The sequence below is a fragment of the Lolium rigidum genome, chromosome 7, assembly GCF_022539505.1.
Source record: "Lolium rigidum isolate FL_2022 chromosome 7, APGP_CSIRO_Lrig_0.1, whole genome shotgun sequence".
Lineage (NCBI taxonomy): Eukaryota > Viridiplantae > Streptophyta > Magnoliopsida > Poales > Poaceae > Lolium > Lolium rigidum.
Window position 1 is genome coordinate 63,006,664 of NC_061514.1, and position 22,395 is coordinate 63,029,058.

The 22,395-nt window shown below is 45.4% G+C and overlaps 1 protein-coding gene across 1 annotated transcript; it reads left to right on the top strand.

Moving 5' to 3' along the window:
* Positions 1-20,145: 20,145 nt before the first annotated feature.
* LOC124675877 (protein OXIDATIVE STRESS 3 LIKE 2-like) lies at positions 20,146-21,168 on the top strand. The gene is made up of 2 exons (XM_047211945.1): positions 20,146-20,550; positions 20,643-21,168. The coding sequence occupies exons 1-2, from the start codon at positions 20,324-20,326 to the stop codon at positions 20,947-20,949; spliced, it is 534 nt and encodes a 177-aa protein (XP_047067901.1). The 5' UTR covers positions 20,146-20,323; the 3' UTR covers positions 20,950-21,168.
* Positions 21,169-22,395: the final 1,227 nt, after the last annotated feature.

Below are 22,395 nucleotides of genomic sequence, written 5' to 3' on the forward strand. Positions count from 1 at the left end.
CTATCTCACATATTCTCCATCCAACGGTGCGCCGATTCACCGCACCTGTACTTAAGGTCATCGCCTTCCTCCGTCCATCCTTTCGTTTGCGCCGCTGCTCTTCTCTCCTCTGCTAAAATCCTCCACTGCGCCCCACAGTTCTTGTGCTCATCCACGCTCGCCCTTTGCTCCTACGCCATTGCTGATGCCACCGCGCAAACTCACCAGGCACAGCACTCCGGAATCGAAGATGTCGACCGAAGATCTGGTGAACCTGGAGTGGGAGAGATCCAAAATCTCCCCTCAAGACATCAACTTGCTGAAGAAATTGGGGGTCAGCAAGAAGCAAGACGCGCTGCGCTTCCCCAGCGAAGAAAGCTACCCAACCCCTCCAATGGAGTATCGGGTCAGTTTCGTCGACCACCTCATCCGTGGTCTTTCTGCCCCCCATTCACAATTTCTTACGGGGTTTGCTGTTCATGTACGGATTGCAACTTCACCATCTCACGCCCAACTCTATCCTCCACATCTCCATCTTCATCACGCTTTGCGAAGCTTTCCTTGGAGTCCAGCCTAACTGGTCTCTCTGGAAACGCATTTTCCTCTGTCACAGTAATGACTCTTCCAATGCTGCCTATAACATAGGTGGCGTTGTTATCTGCGTCCGCCCTGACGTCGAATACTTTGACGTCAAATTCCCTGACTCAGTACAAGGGTGGCGCAAAAAATGGTTGTACATCCACGAGGAGAATCATGGATCTCCTGAAGACAACATCCCTCCTTTTGACGGTACCGAAAAAATCTGTCGCCGTCGTTCCTGGGATGCAGAGGTTAGCGACGAAGAAAAAGCGGCGACAGATGCGCTGATGACTCGCATCCGCCAGCTTCAAAATACCCGAGGACAAGAATTGTCGGGTATCCAAATCACGGCATACTTTCTTAGGATTAGGGTGCAGCCTCTGCAGGCGCGCAAAAATCCCCTTTGGATGTATGCTGGCGATGAAGATGTGGATCGCCTGTCGACAAGTTTATCGGTCAATGACCTAGAAAAACTTGTCCGAAAGATCTCGTCACTCAGCAAGAAGGACGCTGTCCCGTCATCTTGCCGTGTGACGCCGTATAGCGCCACCAACACGCTCCCACATGTAGTATTTTTTGCCATCTTTTTATTCATGCACTATTTTCTTTTCTTTTTTAGCACTGCTATTTTTCAACTGCTGTTTACTGATACAAATCCATGTCAATACTTTTTCTATTTTGGCTCAGGACCATGATACCACGTCACCTCTTCCTCCTCTTCCCGAAGGTGGGGAAGTCGAAGAACGAACCGTTGTCACTGACGACAACCAGGGTACTTCTCGCCCTGAGAGTGAAATCGCGGGTTCTCGAAAATCCGCGGCATCCTCTGAAAAGGAGATTGAGACCGAGGCTACCACATCGACATGCTCTCCTCCCCCAGCTGCTTCGCCAAAGAACAAGAGAAAAAGGGCGAGGTTGTCGACTCTGGCACCTCCAAAGCCGGTGCTGCACGTGCCGGAGAAACTGCACCTGATGCTGGGAAGAAAGCTTTCGATCCTTACGAGGCTGCTCTTGTCAGTTCGTAAGTTTTTGGTGCACTATATTTGTCTGTTCTCGGTACTTTTTCAAATTGCTTTCTTATCTTGTCGCTTTATTTTTTGTAGTGGCGATGAAGAAGAGGATGCACCTATTGATGCGACTGCTCGAACGAGCACGTCCCGTACTTTAGTTGTTTCCGAAGCTCAGCCTGATGGCGACGAAACTTCGCCTCCTCAACAAAACACAGAGCATCCGACACCAGCTGTGAGCCCCCAAGCTCCTTCGCCGAAGAGAGCTAGGGTAGAACCAGCCAAGGAACCTACCATGTTAATTGGTTGTTCCACGACTCCTTTAATGGAAGAAGTAAGTTGTTTCTTTTCCCTGTACTGATTTCATTCCTTTCAACTTCCCTCTCTTTATTTCTTGGTGATGTCGAACTTTTCGCTTCCTATATTGATCCTCTTTTTATGGTCTTTTCTTCAGCCTTTCATGAAGGAGCTTATCCGCTTCGGTACCCAATTTGTCGGGTACCGTGAGTATGCTGCTAAACTTGAAGGTGCCCCCTTTTTCCTTATCTGCCTTTCCTTAGCGAGTATATTCCGTCGCCATTTTTGCCACAATGTTTCACTTTTCTTCTATTATGGCAGAAACTCTTGCGGAGTCCAACAAACGCGCTGACGCTCTTGCTGTGAAGTTAGAGAAAAGCGAAAAGGCTCGCAAGAAGGCTGAAGCAGATGCTGCCGCTGTTGAAGGTCTTCGAAAAAGGCTTCATGACGCGGAAACTTCCTTGAGCGACAACATAGCTCAGTAGTCTGCGCGCGAGAAAGAAATTCCTACTCGCTTGGAGTCGCAAAGTCGACGTTTTGTCAGTAAGTGCCGAAGTTTTCACTTGTTTCTTCGGATCCTTTTGTTCATCTTTGCTTGCTTTTTGTTGACGAACTTCTTTTACTCATTTAGGGAAAACGCAACAAGATTATGAACTAGAAAGTCCTGAAGGTGATCCTCTTCTTGACGCGTTGTCTCTTCTTGAGATTCACGGAGACGAGGCCCGCGAAGGTCTTGCTGAAGCTGGGATAGGCCTGTCGCGGCTTTTCCCGTACTTCTTCAAGAAGAAGGAGGTACCTACGCCTTTTGTCGCTCTCGCCAAGTGCTTCAATTCTCAAGAAAACCTTGGACTCCAACTTCGCCAAGAAGGGTTGAAAGTTGGTGTCGAAGGTACAATTGCCTTGGTTGCTGACAGCCAACAAGACGTCGACTGGGCAAGGGTTGGCAATACGGAGGAGATGGAGACGAAGAGGTGGAAGTCGCTGATTAAGGCTGTCAAGCCCAACTCGAAGAAGATCCTTGCCTACCTCGGATACAATCCAACTCCTGCTCCCAGTTCGTCGAAGCCGGAGGTCAAGTAGACCACCTTGTCTTTTCTTTTAGTTGTTACTCTCTTTTGGCGCTGTCGCCCTAGTAGTTTTGGCGGCAACTGCTTCAGTAGTTCACTAGGGACCCTTCTTTTGTAATAGCCATGCACATACTTTAAGAATCAATGGAAATCTATCTTTGCTTGATGATTGATGTCGAAATTTTTATTTTCAGTTGATTTTTGACAACTATACTGCAACTCCTCGTCCTTCCGATGTTTTTCCTGCTTCGTCCTGTTTGAAGAAGATACCTGTTGCTGTCGAGCTTATTGAAGATTCATCGAGTAAAGGTTCGGCACAAGACTTGGAAGAACTTCGCCAACAACTCCAATCTACAAAGAAACAATCACTTATGATAATGGAGCAGTCTCGAAAATCTTCCGAGAGGGAAAAAATTGCGCTTCAACAGACTCAAGATGCCATAGCTGAAAAGGAAACCGCGGTTTCTGAGGCTGCTGCAGCTTCTTTGCGAGAAAATTTCATGCTTCAACTGATGACGTATTCTAGCTTGGATATGACAGGTGCGCTTCATTAACTTGGTCGTACTTAATTTTTCTCTTGCTTGTATTCTCTTTCTCTGCTGATTCTTTTAAAATAGGTTCTTTTTTGGACACTGCTGCCGAGGATGAACGTGTTGAAGCTCGATCCAATGCGCTCCTCAGACTTGCGCTTCAGCATGGTTCTAATTTTTGGGGTACACCTGAACGTACCTGCCAAATCGTCAGATTTCAAGATCGCGCAATTCAGGTCCGCGAGTTTCTCGACTTCTGTACAAGGACACTGTCTTTAGTTTACGGCACCATGTTTCCGCGCAATAAGATGCCAGAGACCCTTCCTGATTTGATGGAGAAATTTCGGGATGCACCTCGAATCCATGGATTTGTGCGGGCCCAACTATCTGCCGGCGCCAGGTTTGCTATAATGATGATAAAAATCTGCTATCCCAAGTTTGACCTGAGTCAAATTGTTACCAAGTGCCTGACCAAGATGGCGAAAAGGAAAAGTAATGTTGGCAAGATTGATGATATTGTAACTCCTGTACCAGAAGACATGATGGATGAGCTTCTTCGGATGGATGCTGAGTTCTACGTGAATGGCAGCTATGCTGAACATAGTACCCGCCCTGCAAATAATGAGCGGGTGACCATAGATGATATACTAGGCAGTACTTGAAAATTTTGCGCCTAGGAGTTGTATCTTTGTATGCTGTAAACAGTCTATATTGTAAAGTCGCAAGATTTTCTTTTTTTTCCTTGTCAAGCCCACGGGCGTTTTGGTGATGATTTTTTTCTATAATGCGAGGTTGACCCAAGGCATAATAAAGTATATTGAGTGTACTATTTTTGCGGGTGTTAGCCCCCGAGCTTTTTGTTGATCGCTATTTTGTATCACCGTTTTATTTTGCGAGGTGCTTTGCACCAAGGCGAAATATTTTGCAAGTTGTATTCGTCGACATTGTGTATATATATATTGTATCTTCTGGGCGCGAGCCCTCGGTCCTGTCAGAGAAAAAGATGTATATCTCTACTATCTTTATTATATTGTAGCACCGCGAGTCCGCCTCATTAAAAACCTTTTCCAGCCCCACTCGGTGCCCTGAGAAAGGAAAAGAATGCGTCTGAAAACTCGCGGGCGTTTCAGTATATTGTAGCTTTTACAAGGAGGACTATATTTCGACTCTAGGCGTAAAAACGCCTGAGTTGTGCCACGTTCCAAGGATTTGGCTCGGCAACTCCTGACTTCTTTTCCTTTATCCTGTATGCTCCTCCTTCGGTTACTTCTGTGACGATGTAAGGGCCAAGCCACGGCGACTCGAGTTTTTCATGGCTTTTCTGATTGAGTCTTAGAACCAAATCTCCAACCTGAAAAGATCTTGGTCGCAATCGTCGGCTGTGGTAATTTTTCATATCTTGCTGGTACTTAGCGACCCGTGATAACACTTCGTCTCGAGCCTCATCGAGTGCGTCGACATCATCCTTCAAAGCTCTTCTGGAAGTTTCTTCATCGTATTCTGTGACTCTTGGAGAATCATGCTCTATTTCTATCGGCAGTACTGCTTTAGCTCCATGAACCATAAAAAACGGCGTCTCCTGTGTCGCTGTATTTGGTGTTGTTCGGATACTCCATAACACACTTGGCAACTCTTCTGGCCAAGTATGTCGAGATTTTTCCAATGGTTCTAACAAACGCTTCTTGATACCATTGCAGATGATACCATTGGCTTTCTTGACTTGACCGTTGGTCTGCGGGTGTGCGACTGATGCGAAACTCAATTTGATGCCCACTTCTGCACAGTATGCTTTGAACTCCTTGGATGTGAAGTTACTACCATTGTTCGTGACGATGCTATGAGGGACTCCAAATCGAAAGACAATGCTTTTCACAAACTTGATTGTTGATGCTCCATCTGGTGAATTTATCGGCTTCGCTTCTATCCACTTGGTGAATTTGTCGACAGCGACGAGCATATACTCGTATCCACCTGGCGAGGCTTTGTGCAATTTTCCTACCATGTCAAGTCCCCATTGAGCAAAGGGCCAAGATAGCGGTATTGGCATTAGCTCTGCTGCCGGAGAATGAGGTTTTGCGGCAAATCTCTGGCACGCGTCGCAAGTTCGCACTATTTCCTTCGCGTCCTCGATTGCTGTCAACCAATAAAATCCTGCTCTGAAAACCTTGGCCGCGATAGCTCGACTGCTTGTGTGATGACCACATATTCCTTCGTGTACATCTTTCAGGATTATCCTTCCTTCTTTGGGTGTGACGCACCTTTGTAGTACACCCGAAATATTTCGTTTGTACAACTCCCCTTTGACCACAGTAAAGGCTTTAGAACGTCTGATTACTCGTCTTGCTTCTATTGGATCGTCGGGTATTGTTTTCCTTAGGATGTACGATATGTACGCCTGCATCCATGGGATTTGCACCATCATGACTAGCTCATGTTCCTCTTCCTCTTCCACTGTTTCTTTCGTAGCCCCCGAGGGTTTCTCGTCCTTCTCCTTCTTCTTTGGTTTCATCGGCTTTGTAGATCTCTCGGCTATTTCTTCCCAAAACATGCCTGGTGGAATCGCGAGACACTGCGACCCAATGTTTGCAAGAACATCGGCTTCATCGTTGCTCAACCTGCTGATATGATTTACCTCGCATCCATCAAACAATTTTTTTCTATCTCGTTATACATCTCTTTGTATGCTATCATACTTTCATTGACTGCATCACATTGATTCATGACCTGCTGAGCCACCAATTGTGAGTCGCCAAAGATTTTCAGTCGGGTTGCACCACAAGCCTCGCCATCTTCATCCCGTGTATGCGAGCTTCATATTCTGCCTCATTGTTAGACGCGTTTGGGAACGTCATCCGTAAGACATACTTTAATTTGTCGCCTTCAGGTGATATTAGTATCACGCCTGCTCCAGCGCCCTCTAACCTTTTGGACCCATCAAAGTTCATAGTCCAGGTTCTCGATAAATCTGGAGGTCTTGTATTTTGCAGCTCCATCCATTCTGCGATGAAGTCTGGTAGGATTTGCGACTTTATTGCTTTTCTTTTTTCATATGTGATGTCCCGAGGGGAAAGCTCTATTCCCCAAAGGGAGACACGACCCGTAGCTTCTGGATTGTTTAATATATTTGATAGAGGAGCCTCGTTGACCACTATTATCGGGTGCGCCGAAAAATAGTGTCGCAACTTTCTTGCTGTTGTAAACACTCCATAGGCCAGCTTCTGGTACTGCGGGTACCGCTGTTTTGAAGGCGATAATACTTCACTGATGAAATATACTGGCCTCTATACTCCATGCAATTTTCCTTCTTCTTCCCTTTCGACTACGAGAGCCGTGCTGACCACCTGAGGTGTGGCTGCAATATATAGCAGGAGGGGTTCCTTCTCCTTGGGCGCCACCAAGATTGGTGGTGTCGAAATTGTGCGCTTGAGATTCTCGAAGGCTTTATCTGCTTCCTCGTTCTACTGAAAATTCTCTCCTTGTTTGATCAATGCATAGAACGGCAGTGCCTTTTCTCCTAGCCTGGCGACGAATCTACTTAAAGCTACGACTCGCCCCGTCAACTGTTGTATTTCTTTCAACTTTGTCGGCTTCCTCATTGTTACGATGGCTTGGATTTTCTCTGGATTGGCCTCGATCCCTCTTGCTGATACTAGGAACCCGAGAAGTTCTCCCGCAGGAACACCGAAGGAGCATTTTGTCGGGTTTAACTTAAGGCAGAACTTGTCAAGGTTGTCGAAAGTTTCTTTCAAATCCTCGATCAGCGTTGTCCCCTTTTTTGATGTTATGACGACATCGTCAATGTAAACTTGTACTTTTTTTTCCAATCTGTGTTGCAAGGCACTTCTGCATCATCCGTTGATATGTTGCTCCCGCGTTTTTTAGGCCAAAAGGCATTGTTCTATAGAAGAACACGCCATAAGGTGTTATGAACGCTGTCTTGGCTTCATCATCTTCTTTTAATCTGATCTGGTTATAACCAGAATATGCGTCCAGGAAGGAAAGACGTTCGCATCCTGCCGTGGAATCGATGATTTGATCGATCCTTGGGAGGGGAAAGTGATCCTTTGGACAGTGTTTATTGAGACACGTAAAGTCCACACACATGCGAAGGACTTTCCTGTTTTTCTTTGGCACCATCACTGGGTTAGCTACCCACGTGGCTTCTGTAGATATCTCTTTAATAAAACCAGCTTCTCTGAGTCGATCAATTTCTGACAGCATAGCTTTGCGGTTTGGTTCCGAAAAACGCCGCAAAGGTTGTTTGATTGGTCTCGCTATTGGATCCAAATTTAGGTGGTGCTCGGCAAGTTCCCTGGGTACTCCTGGCATGTCATCTGGACACCATGCGAAGATTTTCCAGTGCTCACGGAGGAACTCGACGAGTGTGCTTTCCTATGCGAGGTCCATGTTTGTTGCAATGGACGTCGTTTTATTTGGGTCCGTCGGGTGGATCTGCACCTCTCTTGAATCCTTAGCAGTGTTGAAGGTTGGTTCCCTGAGTGGCCTTCCTGTATCTGGCAGCACATCATAGTCAGTTGTGAGCCTTGACGCCATATATTCTGCTTGCATCCCGAAAGTTTCCGACAGTCGATGAAAATCCTTGTCGCATTTATCAGCTAGCGCAAAACTTCCCTTGACTGTAATTGGTCCCTTAGGTCGAGGCAACCTCCACAACAGGTACGTGTAATGTGGTACCACCATAAACCTGGCATATGCTGGTCGTCCTAACAAGGCGTGATATTGCGACGGGAAATCCACAACTTTAAACTCCAGCTTCTCTATCCTGTAGTTTTCTCGGGTCCCAAACTGAACGTCGAGATTGATCTTCCCCAACGGATAGCTCGGCTTCTCTGGCGTGATTCCGTGGAAACTTGTGTCAGTTGGTTTTAGATTTGCCAGGGATATGTTTATCTTCCTTAATGTATCTGCATACATAAGGTTTAAGCTGCTGCCGTCATCTATAAAGACTCTTGACACGTCAAAACCAGCGATGACTGCGGGTAAGATAAGTGCAGACTGCCCTGGTCGAGGAACTTGCTGCGGGTGATCCGCAATTGTGAAGCCAATGTCCTATCCCGACCAATTTAGGTACTCGACTGTTGGTGGAAGCATCTTCTCTGCCCTGAACACTTGCCGCGAGATTACTTTCTGCGCCCTATTAGATGGCCTAGCTTTCTGAATCATCGAGACCGCACCATTGGAGTTAGGGTCAACATATGGAGGTGGGTGTGGTGCTGCCGCTATTCTAAGCTGGTGCCGATTTTCGTCTGTAACTGCGGGAGGAGGTGGGAGGTGGATCTCGCTCCTTGGCCCCTGGGGGTTTCTATTCATTGCTTGAGCATTGGCTATCCCCGCGGCCCGCAACATTGCTTGGAAATTGCGACAATCTTTCTTCAGATGTCCTGACTGCCTCTTCCCATTACTGTCGAGATAAAAATGCATCTGACATGGCCCGTTCATCATATCCTCGGGAGACACATATGGTCTTTGAAACCTTGGCCCACTATTTTGCCTGTAACTACGGGAATCACCCCGGTTGTCGCCTTGTTGCTCTTTACTCCTTTGATAGTCGTCTCGACTGTTCCCTCCAGTGTTTCCTCGGAAACCAGCTGATATGTGGCCAGGAGCATCATTACTATAGAACTACCGAGAGAATCGCCTTCTATTCTGAAAATTTCGACTGCGGTCCTCCTCTGGCGACCTATGTCGCTTGTTGTGTATAGCATCTTCTCCATCTGCCCATCTGTTTGCTATTTCCATCAGTGCTGATATTGTTTTTGGGTTGGTTCTCCCTAGGTCTTCGACGAAATCTCCTCGTCGGATTCCTGCCACGAACGCGTCTATTGCCCTCTCGTCAGATATGTCCTCTGCCGAGTTTTTGATAATATTCCACCTCTGTATATATTTTCTCATTTATTCATCGCGTTTCTGTCTACATGCCCTCAGCTCTTCTAATGACGCGGGTTTTTTGCAGGTGGATCGGAAATTCTTCACGAAGATATCCTCAAAACTATCCCAGCTATCGATGGAACCTGGGGGAAGTTTCTTTATCCAAGATCGCGCGGCTCCACTCAAGTGTAGTTGGATGCTCTGCATGGCTGTTGCCCTGGTTCCGCCTATCAACTTCACCATCTCGAGATAATCAACGAGCCAATCTTCGGGATCCTGTAGGCCGTCGAATTTCTTGAAATTTTCGGGTAGCTTAAACCCTGACGGGACTCAAGTTTTTCGAACTCGTCTCGTAAAGCACGGGAGCCCACACATATCTTCCTCGGCAACTTCTGGTGACTGCCGATGTTCCCTTCTTTCTTGTCGCGCTCTATCCACCCTTGCTTGAGCCGCTGTATCCCTTGCTCCACTTGCTCTTGGTGGATCTTGCACTGCTGTGGTGGGTCGTGGACTATTTTGCCTTGCAGTTCCTTCGGGAGGTGTAGCTGCGAACGCTGTTCCCATGACTCCAACTCCTGCCATTTCCATGTTAGACAATGCTTCTCTCGGGTCCCCAGGGGGTGGTCTGGACGCGAGGATATAAGCTTGCGTTGCCATGTATCCAGCTTCTGGTGTTTTCGGGATAATATTTCCCCTTGTATCAATCGTCATGAAAGACATGTCGAGATTTTGAATTATATTTCCTCTCTCTTCTTCAGGTATATTTTGCAGCCGAGATCTTGCTCTCCTCCGAGCTTCTCTATGACTATCTCCCGAAGTTCCTGATTGTCGACTTAGCTCTGCTCGTCGCCTGCTTGACGCGGAGGCTGCCTCCTTTCTTCTGTTCAGGGAGGCTGTCTGTTTTTCCAACTCCCTACTCACACGAGCAAGTCTATATTGATAGGCTTGTAATTCTTCTGCAGTAGCAGTTGTGGTCATTGGTTCTGAACCGTCCATGGCTCTTGCGGCTCTATCCCACGCTGCCTACGGGAGCTGAACTCTTAGACGTGGGGTGGTCCCAACATATTTAGTGCCTAGACCTCTTCTGAGATCAGCGGGATCAACGTATGGGTTTCCCAAATCGTCGAAAGCCTCTGACGTCTCCGGTTCTGTTCGGTTTGTTTCCTCTATTGCATAGACCTGATGATATTTTGGATATTGATTTTTGTCAGGATTGGTGACACCATCATAGAGATCGGTGAAGACCTTTCCAATAACAGCAGATCTGTCGATGAAGTTGAAGTTGTCGATGCTGTCGGAGTCGCTGCTTATAACAGAGTCCGCAGACGACTCGGAGGATATGTCGCCGAAGATTTTGGCGAGCTTTTCGCTTGCCTTGGTGTTGATGAAGCGTGGCGATGAAAACTCCTCATCGCTTGACGAAAAATCGGAATCGATCGCTGATAATTCCGACGAGATCGGAACTTCGAGACGATAAGATCCTTCCTTGTCGACGCCGAATCGGAATTCTCCGAACGTCATCACGATGGGCTCCTCCAGATACACACATGCATCCAAACGGGAGGGCGGGTGAGGAATAAAATCGACTATATCAGTTTTGACCTGTTTACCTCGATCCATCGCGTTGCTTGCTACCGACGAAGTCGACGATCTTGAACGTGCCATCGAGATCAGCTCCTTGCATCCTCTAATCCCCACAGACGGCGCCATTTGACAAGGGATTAACTTGTCAATTCCTATAGATTGTAGACTAGGGTTTTGTTAGAAGTAGAGGGCAAGTAGATCTCGAAGGTTTCAGCCGAAAAGTACTCGCTGATTGTAAAACTAGGGTTATGTTGACAATAGATTCGATCCTTTCTTTGTCCCTCGACTCCCCCTTATATAGGTGGTGGAGCCGAGGGATTCATAATACACAAGTTACAGAGTCCGGGAGGGTTTCTAACCCGTCGCGTGAAATTACAAGTCTCTATATTTCCTAATACAACTCTAACTTTCCTTAACACCAATTGGGCTTCCGATCTTTGTATTCTTCGACTTGTGGGCCTTCAGTAAACCCCGGGTACCATCTTCGGCAGGCCCATTGGGGATGCCTATGTCAACCGGCCCCCTACCAAGTGAGCTCTCCGAGCTTATTGGACATCACCCGGTTGGCACCAGTCCAGGGGCCGGTCGGCGCCGGGCTGGCCGGTGCCAGGGCTAGTCTGACCGGGCCACAAACCGGACAAGTGCTGAAGCGCCCTTGTTGATTTTTTCATCGAAGTAGGGGGTCTCCCATTGCCTTCTTGTTCCATTGATACACCATTATACCTCTTTGGCTAATACCTGGGAATAATCTTGTAGACATGTATTAGACCAAATACTCGAGCACGGTGTCATAGTTACCAAAATAATAGATAAGGGTAAAATACCCTTACAACAAGTAACTTCTCGCAAGACTAAAACATGTAAATATACCATCCCCGTGAGTTAAGAATCTACCAATACATGGTTTTTGATATTTTTTTTACTTTGGAATAGATTTTGGAGGCTGTTTTTAATACATAAGTTAATAAAGAAGGTCACGATGATTGGTTAAATGTTGAATTTCATGAATTTTTTTGGCACATTGTCAGATTTTATCTTTAAGGATCAGTGAAGATTTTTACAGAGGGAAATTGGATTTTTATGGATTTAATTTTGGGGTTGTCACCTTATTTCCAAAAGGAATAGATTCATATTGCATTGAAAATAACATGCAAATTTTGTTTTTGAATGTTATTTTCAAAATCATTTCCAAAATCCTAATGAGGATTACTTGGTATGTGCTGAAGACCCCTCAACTACATTTATTTTGGAGAGGTACATGCTCGAAGGTGTAGCGATCATGCACAAGACTTTGAATTATATAAAAAAATTGTAGATGTTTAAAATAGATTTTGAGAAGGCTTGTACTTTTCTAGTTAGTCCTTAAGGATCGAATACCCATATCCCAGGACCATACAAACCCATTACATGAATGCTCCAAAGCCAAAGCAAGCCACCCCAACAAGAAATAAATGAATCCCAAAGATCTTGTGCAAATCCAAAGAGGGGTTTCCCTTCCGCTCATCAAAGAATTTTTCTAGGTCCCAATATACCCAATGCCAAATTCGTGCCAAGAAACGCAAGCCAGAATTTTTTTGTACTTGCTATTTTATTTTCCAATTACTTCTTCAATTGATAGAAAGAAAGATAGTAGTAAGAATTCTCTTATCGCACTTGGAAGGATACCCATCCTTATAACTATCCATAACCATTTTTGTCTCTAGCATGACCACTTGATAAAATGTGGAGGAAAGTAGGGGAAATGGCTGATACTACTGGATGAATTCCTCTTTGGCATATAGGTAATGTAATTGGTATTCCTGTGATTGGTACATAATAAAATTCTGGATTGGGTTCATCTCTATAGTAATCGGAGGGACCGGATTGTAAACATGAAAAAGTAGGAGCTTAACAGGTAAACAAGTCAAATAATCATTTCATCTCCAAACAATATAATTAAAGGTTTTCCAAGTAAATTAAATTATTTGATTTTTCTACGAAAAGGACCACCAATTTATTTGCCATCATCAACAATAGTACAAAGAACACCAAAGGCAATAAAAATTACAAATAGGTCTTTGCACAACCTAGGAAATACTACACACACTAGAGCGAGTCAAAGGTGCGCCGCCTATTCTAGGAACCTATGTTATCCCTCCGATTTGACTTATTCTAGGAACCTTAAATTTTATTATGTCTTTTGAGAAAATGACGTGCCTAAAAATAAACTTTCACAAGAGTGAAGCCTAACGTTTAGGGCAACACAAATATGGAATTTTAAATTTGGGTTTTTTTTAACTTGCAACACTAGTGAGCTCCTAATGAGATATCTGTGAATTCCGATTGATGAAAAAAAGATTGGACATAACGACTAGAAACCCATGCATGAGAAAGCTACAAATATAATTCATGCTGGCAGGGTAGAAATCTTTTTTTGAAAGGAATGCACTAGGGGAAGATCCTATAACGATTTTTTTGATATAATAAGAACCCAAATCTATATCCATGAGGATAACCTTGGTGGCTGGGTGTCACATCCACATCCCTAACCAAGATATCTAGGCTTACTTCTTGTGGGGTGAAAAACTTGCTATAGGACGAAGACTATTCTCATAAATTCTCCTGTAACTTGTGTTCCATTGTATATTCTTTCTTAGATTACCATCTGCGTGGAGAAAATTGAGAATAAACATAGGTTAGTATTTTTTATGGAGTCGAGACCAAGATGAAAATAAATATCATTTTGGTAAGGTGGATAGTGGTGTATCTACAATAGACCAAGGGCCTTGCGAATTTTAAATCTAGATATTATGAATATTGCTTTGCTTTCTAAATAACTTTGCTAGCTTTTTAATGGAAATGTGTCTGGCAAGACTTTCTTTGGCAAAATACCAAGAGAAGTGTAGTATAGGTCAAGTTGAGTAAATGTTGATAGTTATCACTTCCTACAAGGGCTAATGGAAGTTAAAAAACTTCTTTTCCCCTGTTGTACAATAAATTGGATAATTGGAGAAAGAAAAGGTTTTGGGAATATGCTTAGTTGGAAGAATGTTATCTGTCTACAATTTCCATACACTGTATTCCATTTATCTAAACTATGCCATAATAGTAGCAGAGGATATTGAGAATGGTATTAACAATTTATCTTTAAGAAAAGTTTGAGTTGGCGAAGGAAAGTTTTCTAAGGGATGAGTTTAGGAACACTTGTGCAATTTTTTTTTACACCAACAATGACTTGTAAATCTGGACACTTTCCTCCCTAGGTGTGTTCAGTGTGAAATTTTTTGTTTACACCATAACGCAAAATTATGGAATGACGCTCTACATTTTTTTTGGAAATCAAATTTCCATAGTCAAAATATTTATTTGGTTGGTGCTTAACAGACAAAAGATGTTCTAACTCAGAGATGCATAAATTGTCCCGAAACATGTGTTTCTATTGTATGAAAGGATCAATAAACCATCTTTCCTTTATATTACCTTTAGCTTGATACAACTGGAATGTGGTGAGTTGTGCAATATGAATGTAGTGTCAATTTCCTAAATTTAGATCTTGTTTCGGTTTGGCTACAAGGATTTGGGCAATAAAAGCAAAAATTGATAAGTGCTAGAGTGGTTGTTGTGATATGAAGTATCTGGAGAACCACAAATCTTGTTTGCTTTGATCACAATTTGCCAAATTAACTAGTAGATGAAGTGATCAAGGTTGTATTTTGGGTAGATTTTTGGGGTTGAGTTCCATCCTTCCAGGTGAAGGAATGCATGAAAGCTAGAGTTACAATTGCGCGTAGGGTTAATGGGAAGGGTCTTGGATGAGATGTTTAAAGTGAGAAGATGATTAGCGCCGTGGAGCTGTTGAATGATGATCTTATTTGCTAAGGGCATATACAATTGGCAACATGAATCATGTTTCCTTTCAACATGGATGTTATAGAGTTCCATTTCCTCCTTTTGAAGGGGATTTGCTAGTTCTCAACTCAGAACTATGTTAGTCCTACACCATTTAATTTACTTCGTGATTCGTGCTAGTCATCAATTACAACATGAATTGCAACTGAGATTTGATGACATCATCTGACTGAGAACGAAGCTAGTTTTCAGTCGACTGAGAAACAGTTACACCCTTTTGAAGAGATACCCCTTCCGGCTTCGTATACAAGGAAACTATCTCATTTCTCATATGCCAAAAAAGCAAAGCCAGCGGCATGGTTTAATGGTTCAGAAAATCTCCCGTGTTTTGTGCTAACTAAACTTGTTGCATGGGTGCCTTCCATTCGCATGGAGTTGCAACATTGCACTTGAGAGAAATCTAAACAATTATTCTCGAGAAAAGATGGTGGACTTGTATATGTAAATCATATTTTTGGTAGTGACCACAAAGGGAGCACATTAGGTTGTTGTTTGAAACTTTCCTTTTGAGGAATCAATCCCTGTTATTACCAGGTGGTTCTATTAATGGAAATGAGGGGATTTACCTGAAAAGTAAATTAAGATAATGGATAAGCCTTTGTGAATCCTTTTGCAGCTTGCAGGCGTCAAATCGAGTCGTGTCTGAGTCGCACGAAGGTAGCAAATACAAGCATGTAGCTGGCCTTCCGGATTCATCCTTCTTATCTAAGCTCCGTTATCTCCACATGTTCTGGCTATTTCTTTGTTATGTACTGTCGTTAATCTACACAAGTCAAATAGTTTTAGCTAACCTGAATCCAAAGAGGGTTTTCCCTTCCGCTCATCAGAGAATATTTCTAGGTCCCAATATACCCAATGCCAAATTGTTTCCAAGAAACACAAGCCAGAAAACTCATTTTTGTACTTGTTGTTTTATTTGCCAATTAGTTCTTCAATTGATAGAAAGAAAGATAGTAGTAAGAATTCTCTTATCGCATTTGGAAGGATACCGATCCTTATAACTATCCATGACCGTTTTTGTCTCTAGCATGAACACTTGATAAAATATGGAGGAACTCTAGCATGAACACTTGATAAAATATGGAGGAAAGTAGGGGAAATGGCCAATACTACTCGAAAAATTCCTCTTTGGCTTATAGATACAATAATTGGTATTCCTGTGATTGGTTTAGTGGGTGTTTTCTTTTATGGTTCATATTATAGATTGGGTTCATCTCTATAGTAATCAGAGGGACCAGATTGTAAACATGAAAAAGTAGGAGCTTAGCGGGTCAAATACTCATTTCATCTCCAAATAATATAAATTAATGGTTTTCCAAGTAAATTAAATTATTGGATTTTTCTGCAAAAAGGACCGCCAATTTATTTATCATCACCAACTATAGTACAAAGAAAAACAAAGGCAAAAAAATTACAAATAGGTCTTTTGCACGACCTAGCAAAGACTAGGAGCACTAGAGCGAGTCGAATGTGCGTTGTGTCCTCGCCCCTGCCTCATCGGAGTAGGGCAAAGCTTGTCCAAGTATAGCTTGTTGTAGTAGATGGACAGAAAGTCGTCGTGCTAAGACCGTAAAGGACCAATGCTTTGCTTTCTAACTAACTTTAGTAGCTTTTTAATGGAAAGGTGACCAACAATACTTTCTTTTGCAAAATACCTAGAGAAGTGTAGTATAGGTCAAGTTGAGGTAAAAGTTGATAATTATCACTTCCAACAATGGCCGATGGAAGCTAAAAAACTCCTTTTCCCCTGTTGTAGAATAAATTGGATAATTGGAGAAAGAAAAGGTTTTGGGAATATGTTTAGTTGGAAGAAAGTTATCTGGCTACAATTTCCATACACTGTACTCTAAACTATGCCATAATAGTAGGAGCGGATTTTGAGAATGGAATTAACAATTTATCATTAAGAAGAGTTTGAGTTGGCGAGGAAATTTTTCTATGGGATGAGATTAGGAACACTTGTGCATTTTTTTACACCAACGATGACTTGTAAATCTGGACACTTTCCTCCCGAGGTGTGTTCATTGTGAAAAGTTTTTTTACACCATAATGCAAAATTATGGGACGACGCTCTACAATGTTTTTGTTGGAAATCAAATTTCCATAGTCAAAACATTTCTTTGGTTGGTGCTTAACAGACTAAAGATGTTCTAACTCACAGAGGCATAAATTGTCCCGAAACCTGTGTTTTCTATTGTATGAAAGGATCAATAAACCATCTTTTCTTTATATTACCTTTAGCTTGATACAACTGGAATATGGTGAGTTGTGCAATAATGTGAATGTAGTGTCAATTTCCTAAATTTAGATCTTGTTTAGGTTTGGCTACAAGGATTTGGGCAATAAAAGCAAAAAAAATGATAAGTGCTAGATTGGTTGTTGTGATATGGAGTATCGGGAGAACCATAATTCTTGTTTTCTTTGATCACAATTTACCAAATGAACTAGTAGATGGAGTGATCAAGGTTGTATTTTGGGTAGATTTTTGGGGTTGAGTTCCATCCTTCCAGGTGAAGGAATGCATGAAAGTTGGAGTTACAATTGCGCGCAAGGTTAATGGGGAGGGTCTTGGATGGGATGTTTTTAGTGAGAAGATGATTAGCGCAGGGTTAATGGGAAGGGTCTTGGTTGAGATGTTTTAAATGAGAAGATGATTAGCGCCATGGAGCTGTTGAATGATGATCTTATTTGCTAAGGGCATAGACAATTGGGAACATGAATCATGTTTCCTTTCAACATGGATGTTGTAGAGTTCCATTTCCTCCTTTGGGGATTTGCTAGTTCTGGGCTAGCTGAGAGCTAAGTTTGTGCTCAGTCAAGTCCTACACCATTTGATTTACTTCGTGATTCATGCTAGTCATCAATTACAACATGAATTGCAACTGAGATTTGATGACATCATCTGACTGAGAACGACTACCCTTTTGAAGAGATACCCCTTCCGGCTTCGTATACAAGGCAACTATCTCATTTCTCATATGCCAAAAAAGCAAATCCAGCGGCATGGTTTAATGGTTCAGAAAATCTCCCGTGTTTTGTGCTAACTAAACTTGTTGCATGGGTGCCTTCCATTCGCATGGAGTTGCAACATTGCACATGAGAGAAATCTAAACAATTATTCTGGAGAAAAGATGGTGGGCTTGTATATGTTAATCATATTTTGGTAGTGACCACAAAGGGAGCACATTTTTTTCCGAAAGATCCAGCAATTGCTGGCATTCATTGATAAGCAGAGGGAAACGTACACATATGTCGTCCGAATGAAAGTACATCCGGAAACGAACAGAAAAGAGAAAGAAATGGAAAAAGAGACTATGGTGACGAACCAGCCACCCGTATGGCACTAATTCGTCACCTTGCAACGCAAAACCACGGCCCTGCCTCATAGAGCCATGGTCGCCAAGCTTCCGAGGCCGCCGCCTCGGCTTACAACCGCCTTCCGGGGCTGCCGCCCCGGCATCCTCCGCCCAGACCATGAAGCCACCCCACGGTCAGCTGCAAGCCCATCGCACCACGAGGGTTGAGAAGCTCCAAGGCGACGCCTTCAAGAAGGTAACAACGTTTCCGTCGCCGCCGCCCGCTCCAAAGGAGCTTAGGTTTTCACCCGGAGAAACACAAGCCACCCGCATAGGTAGAGGATCGCAACTCCCAAACGACGCATTCAAGAAGGAGAACGACACCCTAGGGCGCCGCCGCCGTCGGCACCTAAGTGCGAGGCTTTCACCTGGAGCGCGATCTCGACCGCCAAGCCCAAGGGCCTAGGCTAAGGAGCAGCAGAACACGCAGTGTGGCTCCATCGCCGACAACCAATCCTGACCACATGCTGCAGTAGTCGCGTCACCTCACGCCGCGACGATGGCACCATGCTGGCGGGAGGCCAGAGCTGCCCCTCCCGTAGCACGACCACCTATCCGGGGCCGCCGCCCTGGCTACCTTGCTGCCGTGCAGCAGCTGTAGCACCTCATACTGCAGCCACCCGCACAACACCACCAAGCCAATTCTGGGGCCGCCGCCCCAACTTCCTCGCAGCCAGAGGCACGCCGGGCCAAGGAGAGGCACCCGGCGGCCCTAACCTGCGCTGCACTGCCTCCGCGGCCGAATGGAAACCCCTGGGGCCTTGCTCGAGCCGTGCTGCTATCGGAGAAAACCTCCAGCGAGTCGCAGCCCCAAGAGGATCGACGAGGGCATCCATGCCGAACCTCGCCACGCCGGACTTCGTCCTCGCCAGCAAGACGAGAGCTCGGGCCTGCCCAGGCCCAGATCGGGACCGCTGAGACCCGGATCTAGCCTCGCAGCCGAGCTCGAGCCTCCGCCTCCGCGCCCATGGCGCCCTCCGCGTCGCAGACGCCGCCCCGACGCCCAAACCGCCAGATCAGCTGCGAAAGAAGACCGGCCGAGCACTGCCCGAGACGCTGCCCAAGCAGCCACCACGGTCGTCGAATCCGTGCCGAAGAAACCCGGGGCCGCCGCCCCGGCGACCTAGCTCCACCGCGAGCAGCACGCCGACCAGGGCGTCGCACCGCCGCCGTCGAAGACCCCCGCGCACGAGGGATGGAGACCCGCCGCCGCCGGCTACCACACGGCCTTTGGCCGGCGGCTACGCCCGGCGGCGGCGAGGGGGCGCGGAGTGGAAGGAGAGTGGGGTGCGGGCGTGGCTTTGGTTCGCCCGGGCCGCTCCCCTGGGAGCGACGCGGACGCAGCTCCGTATGCCGCAAAGGGAGCACATTAGGTTGTTGTTGAAACTTTCCTTTCGAGGAATCAATCCCTGTTATTACCAGGTGATTCTATTAATGGAAATGAGGGGATTTACCCCTTTTATGAAAAGTAAATTAAGATAATGGATAAGCAATATTAAATTAGACGAGATCCATTCTCTGCTGGCCGTATTAGTTCCTGCCACCGTCCAAAACCACAACATGCCATGCAAATCCAGTACTCTGCAACCCGAGCATCTTCATGATAAGCATTTTCTTTTATTCAATTCAACTACACCCGATCTGTGATCTGAGCCGCTGACTATACGAGATAAGGATCCGACGACCAAAAGACGTAGCCAAAGCCGAGTACTCGAGCAACGCCACCACTATGCAAGCATAGCCCGGGTCCACCGGATGGGGATGGTCGGTACGCCTGCGGAAAGGGAAACACAACGCAGTGCCCAGACCCGTCGCATCTCGCAAAGCCGTGCAAGGGAGTACGTACGTGGATGCCTTATCCCCATCCCTCCCTCATCAACCCACTCCACCGAGTCCGTCTCAGATAACCATCGCGCTGAATTGTTTTTAATTTCCTTCTATCTATACGAACTGCGTTCTTTATCTCGTCCCGCGCGCATCCCCCACGACTCGTCATTCTTATCCTCCCCACCACCCCGGTACCTTTATAGCTCCCGATCCCCCCGTCCTCTTCCCCCAAGCTGCCCTGCAAGCAAACCGTGATCGATCGCAAACCATTCATTTACACTGCGTTCGTGCGTTCGTGTGATCTGTTGTTCGTTTGAGAGATGGAGGCCTACGTCTTGTATCCGATGAGCACCGGGAGGAGGGAGCCCAGCCGCGAGGAGCAGGAGGAGGACATCGGATGCCCGTCCGACTCCGAGATGTCGGCGACGGACTCCATGTTGTCGTCGTCGGGGGAGGACCTCGAGGACGACGCCACCTCCAGCTCCAGCTCGTCGGGTTCCACGGAAAGCTTCGAGATGTCCTCGCTCATGGCGCAGCTCCCGCTCAAGTACGTGGTTTGCCCACACACCGCCGCGTTTCTTTCAAGGCTCGATCTTGAAGCTGTGATCTGACATGGTGCTCTATTCTTTTCTCGCGCAGGAGGGGGCTGTCAAAGTTCTTCGACGGCAAGTCGCAGTCCTTCGCGTCGCTCGCGGCGGTGGGCGGGCTGGAGGACCTGGCCAAGCCGCCCAGCAGCAAGCGCCTCAAGACGTCGCGGAGCTGCGAGGTCGGGCTGCAGGACGCGCACCGCAGGCGCTTCGCAAGCCGCAATGCCGCCGCCTTCAAGAAGGTCTCCAAGGGGCGCCTCTCCGTGCTCGGCAGGGCGACGGCCAACAAGCTGACGCTCCGGCCGGCGGTAACGGCGACGGCGAGGCCACAGGGGTTGCCCGCTCTGCTGTTTGCTTAGGGGTTTTGCCCACGGATCAAGCCAGTGTCGGCTGTGGCGTGCGTGTTCCTGGAGCGGTAGGTGCGGTTGTTACGTGGATTTTGACACGGTAACGATCGGGAAAAGTGTGGTAGCTTTTAGATTGCAGGTGGTCGATGCATATGTGTAAATACACAAGTGAGAAGAGATAAAGCATGCTGTACAATTCCTGGTCTTAATGCTTTCAGTTTCATCGCCTAACCCATTATACTTCCGTCAGATTTCAGAGCAAGTTTGCACATGTATATCCATTTTGAACACACGATTGGGAAAAGTCGTGCAGGGATCTTTGCTGCGCATCTCAATTCTCATCTGTTAATTGTCTAAAACGAAGAGGGTCACATCGTTGATATATCATCCAAATGGCAAGTCGCCATGTTATTCCAAGTTTCCCGCCGTGGATGCGCCAGGGTCATCTCGGTTTATGGTCAGGGGCAAGGGGATTTGCTTGAGGTCTCTTCGATTAATTCAGGACAGTTGCCTGCACAATCAGAGGTGGTAGTTCAATTTTGCTATGGTTGGATGCGGAATCATGTTTCCCTCGGGGATACTTTTGGCCACACCTATTTTCTTTTGCTAAGGAAGATATCTCTGCCCAACATAGCCTTTCCTATTGTTGAAATATTTTTTTTATCTCATTTCTATCAGTTTTTTTTACTTCTGATTAAGTGGTCAGGGCATGAATTCAATATAGTATATTTCCTACTGTTGAAATATATTGTCTAGCTTATTTTCACATTTTCTACTTTTCGTTAAGTTGGTTGGTGCATGAATTTAATATAGTATCGGAGCCAAGAGGTCTTAACTTTAAGACCCTACCAACCCAGTTTTAAGAAAACGGTTTTGCGGCTTCCATTGAACCCACGACCGAGGACTAAAATAGCCTAAATGTCAGGAGAAGTGTTAAATTATATGGTATGTCTATCTCCATCGGTTTGGGCTTTTGATTAAACTAGCTAGTGCATAAATTGAATGGGCTGGTGACTTGATGATTGGATGGCCTTTAATTCAACAACAAATTTCTGTTTTTCAACAGCCTAGTCGTGATTTCCCTATTTGCCCATCCTTGAAATGGTTTTGGAAGACGTGTTGTCGATAAAAGCACAAGGTCCTTTTCTGGCCACTAATCTAAACAATAGACGAATACCAGGGTCATGCTATAGAGGATTTTTTCTTTATTCTGGATTATACATGTGAGATATGTGTTGAGCATGTTCTTGAGACTAGGAACCATTTTTTTCTTCCTCTGCCCATTTGTTGTCATGTGAGGTAATATATTTGTTCAAACTAGATTCCTCTACCATAAATTTTGATCTTAAAGAAGTGCTTCAGGACCTGAAGAATTGGGTAGCCCATCTCCATGGACAATATAATTTTTGTAGCATGGGAAATTCGGACCGCAAGGAATGACTACATTTTTAGAGCTGC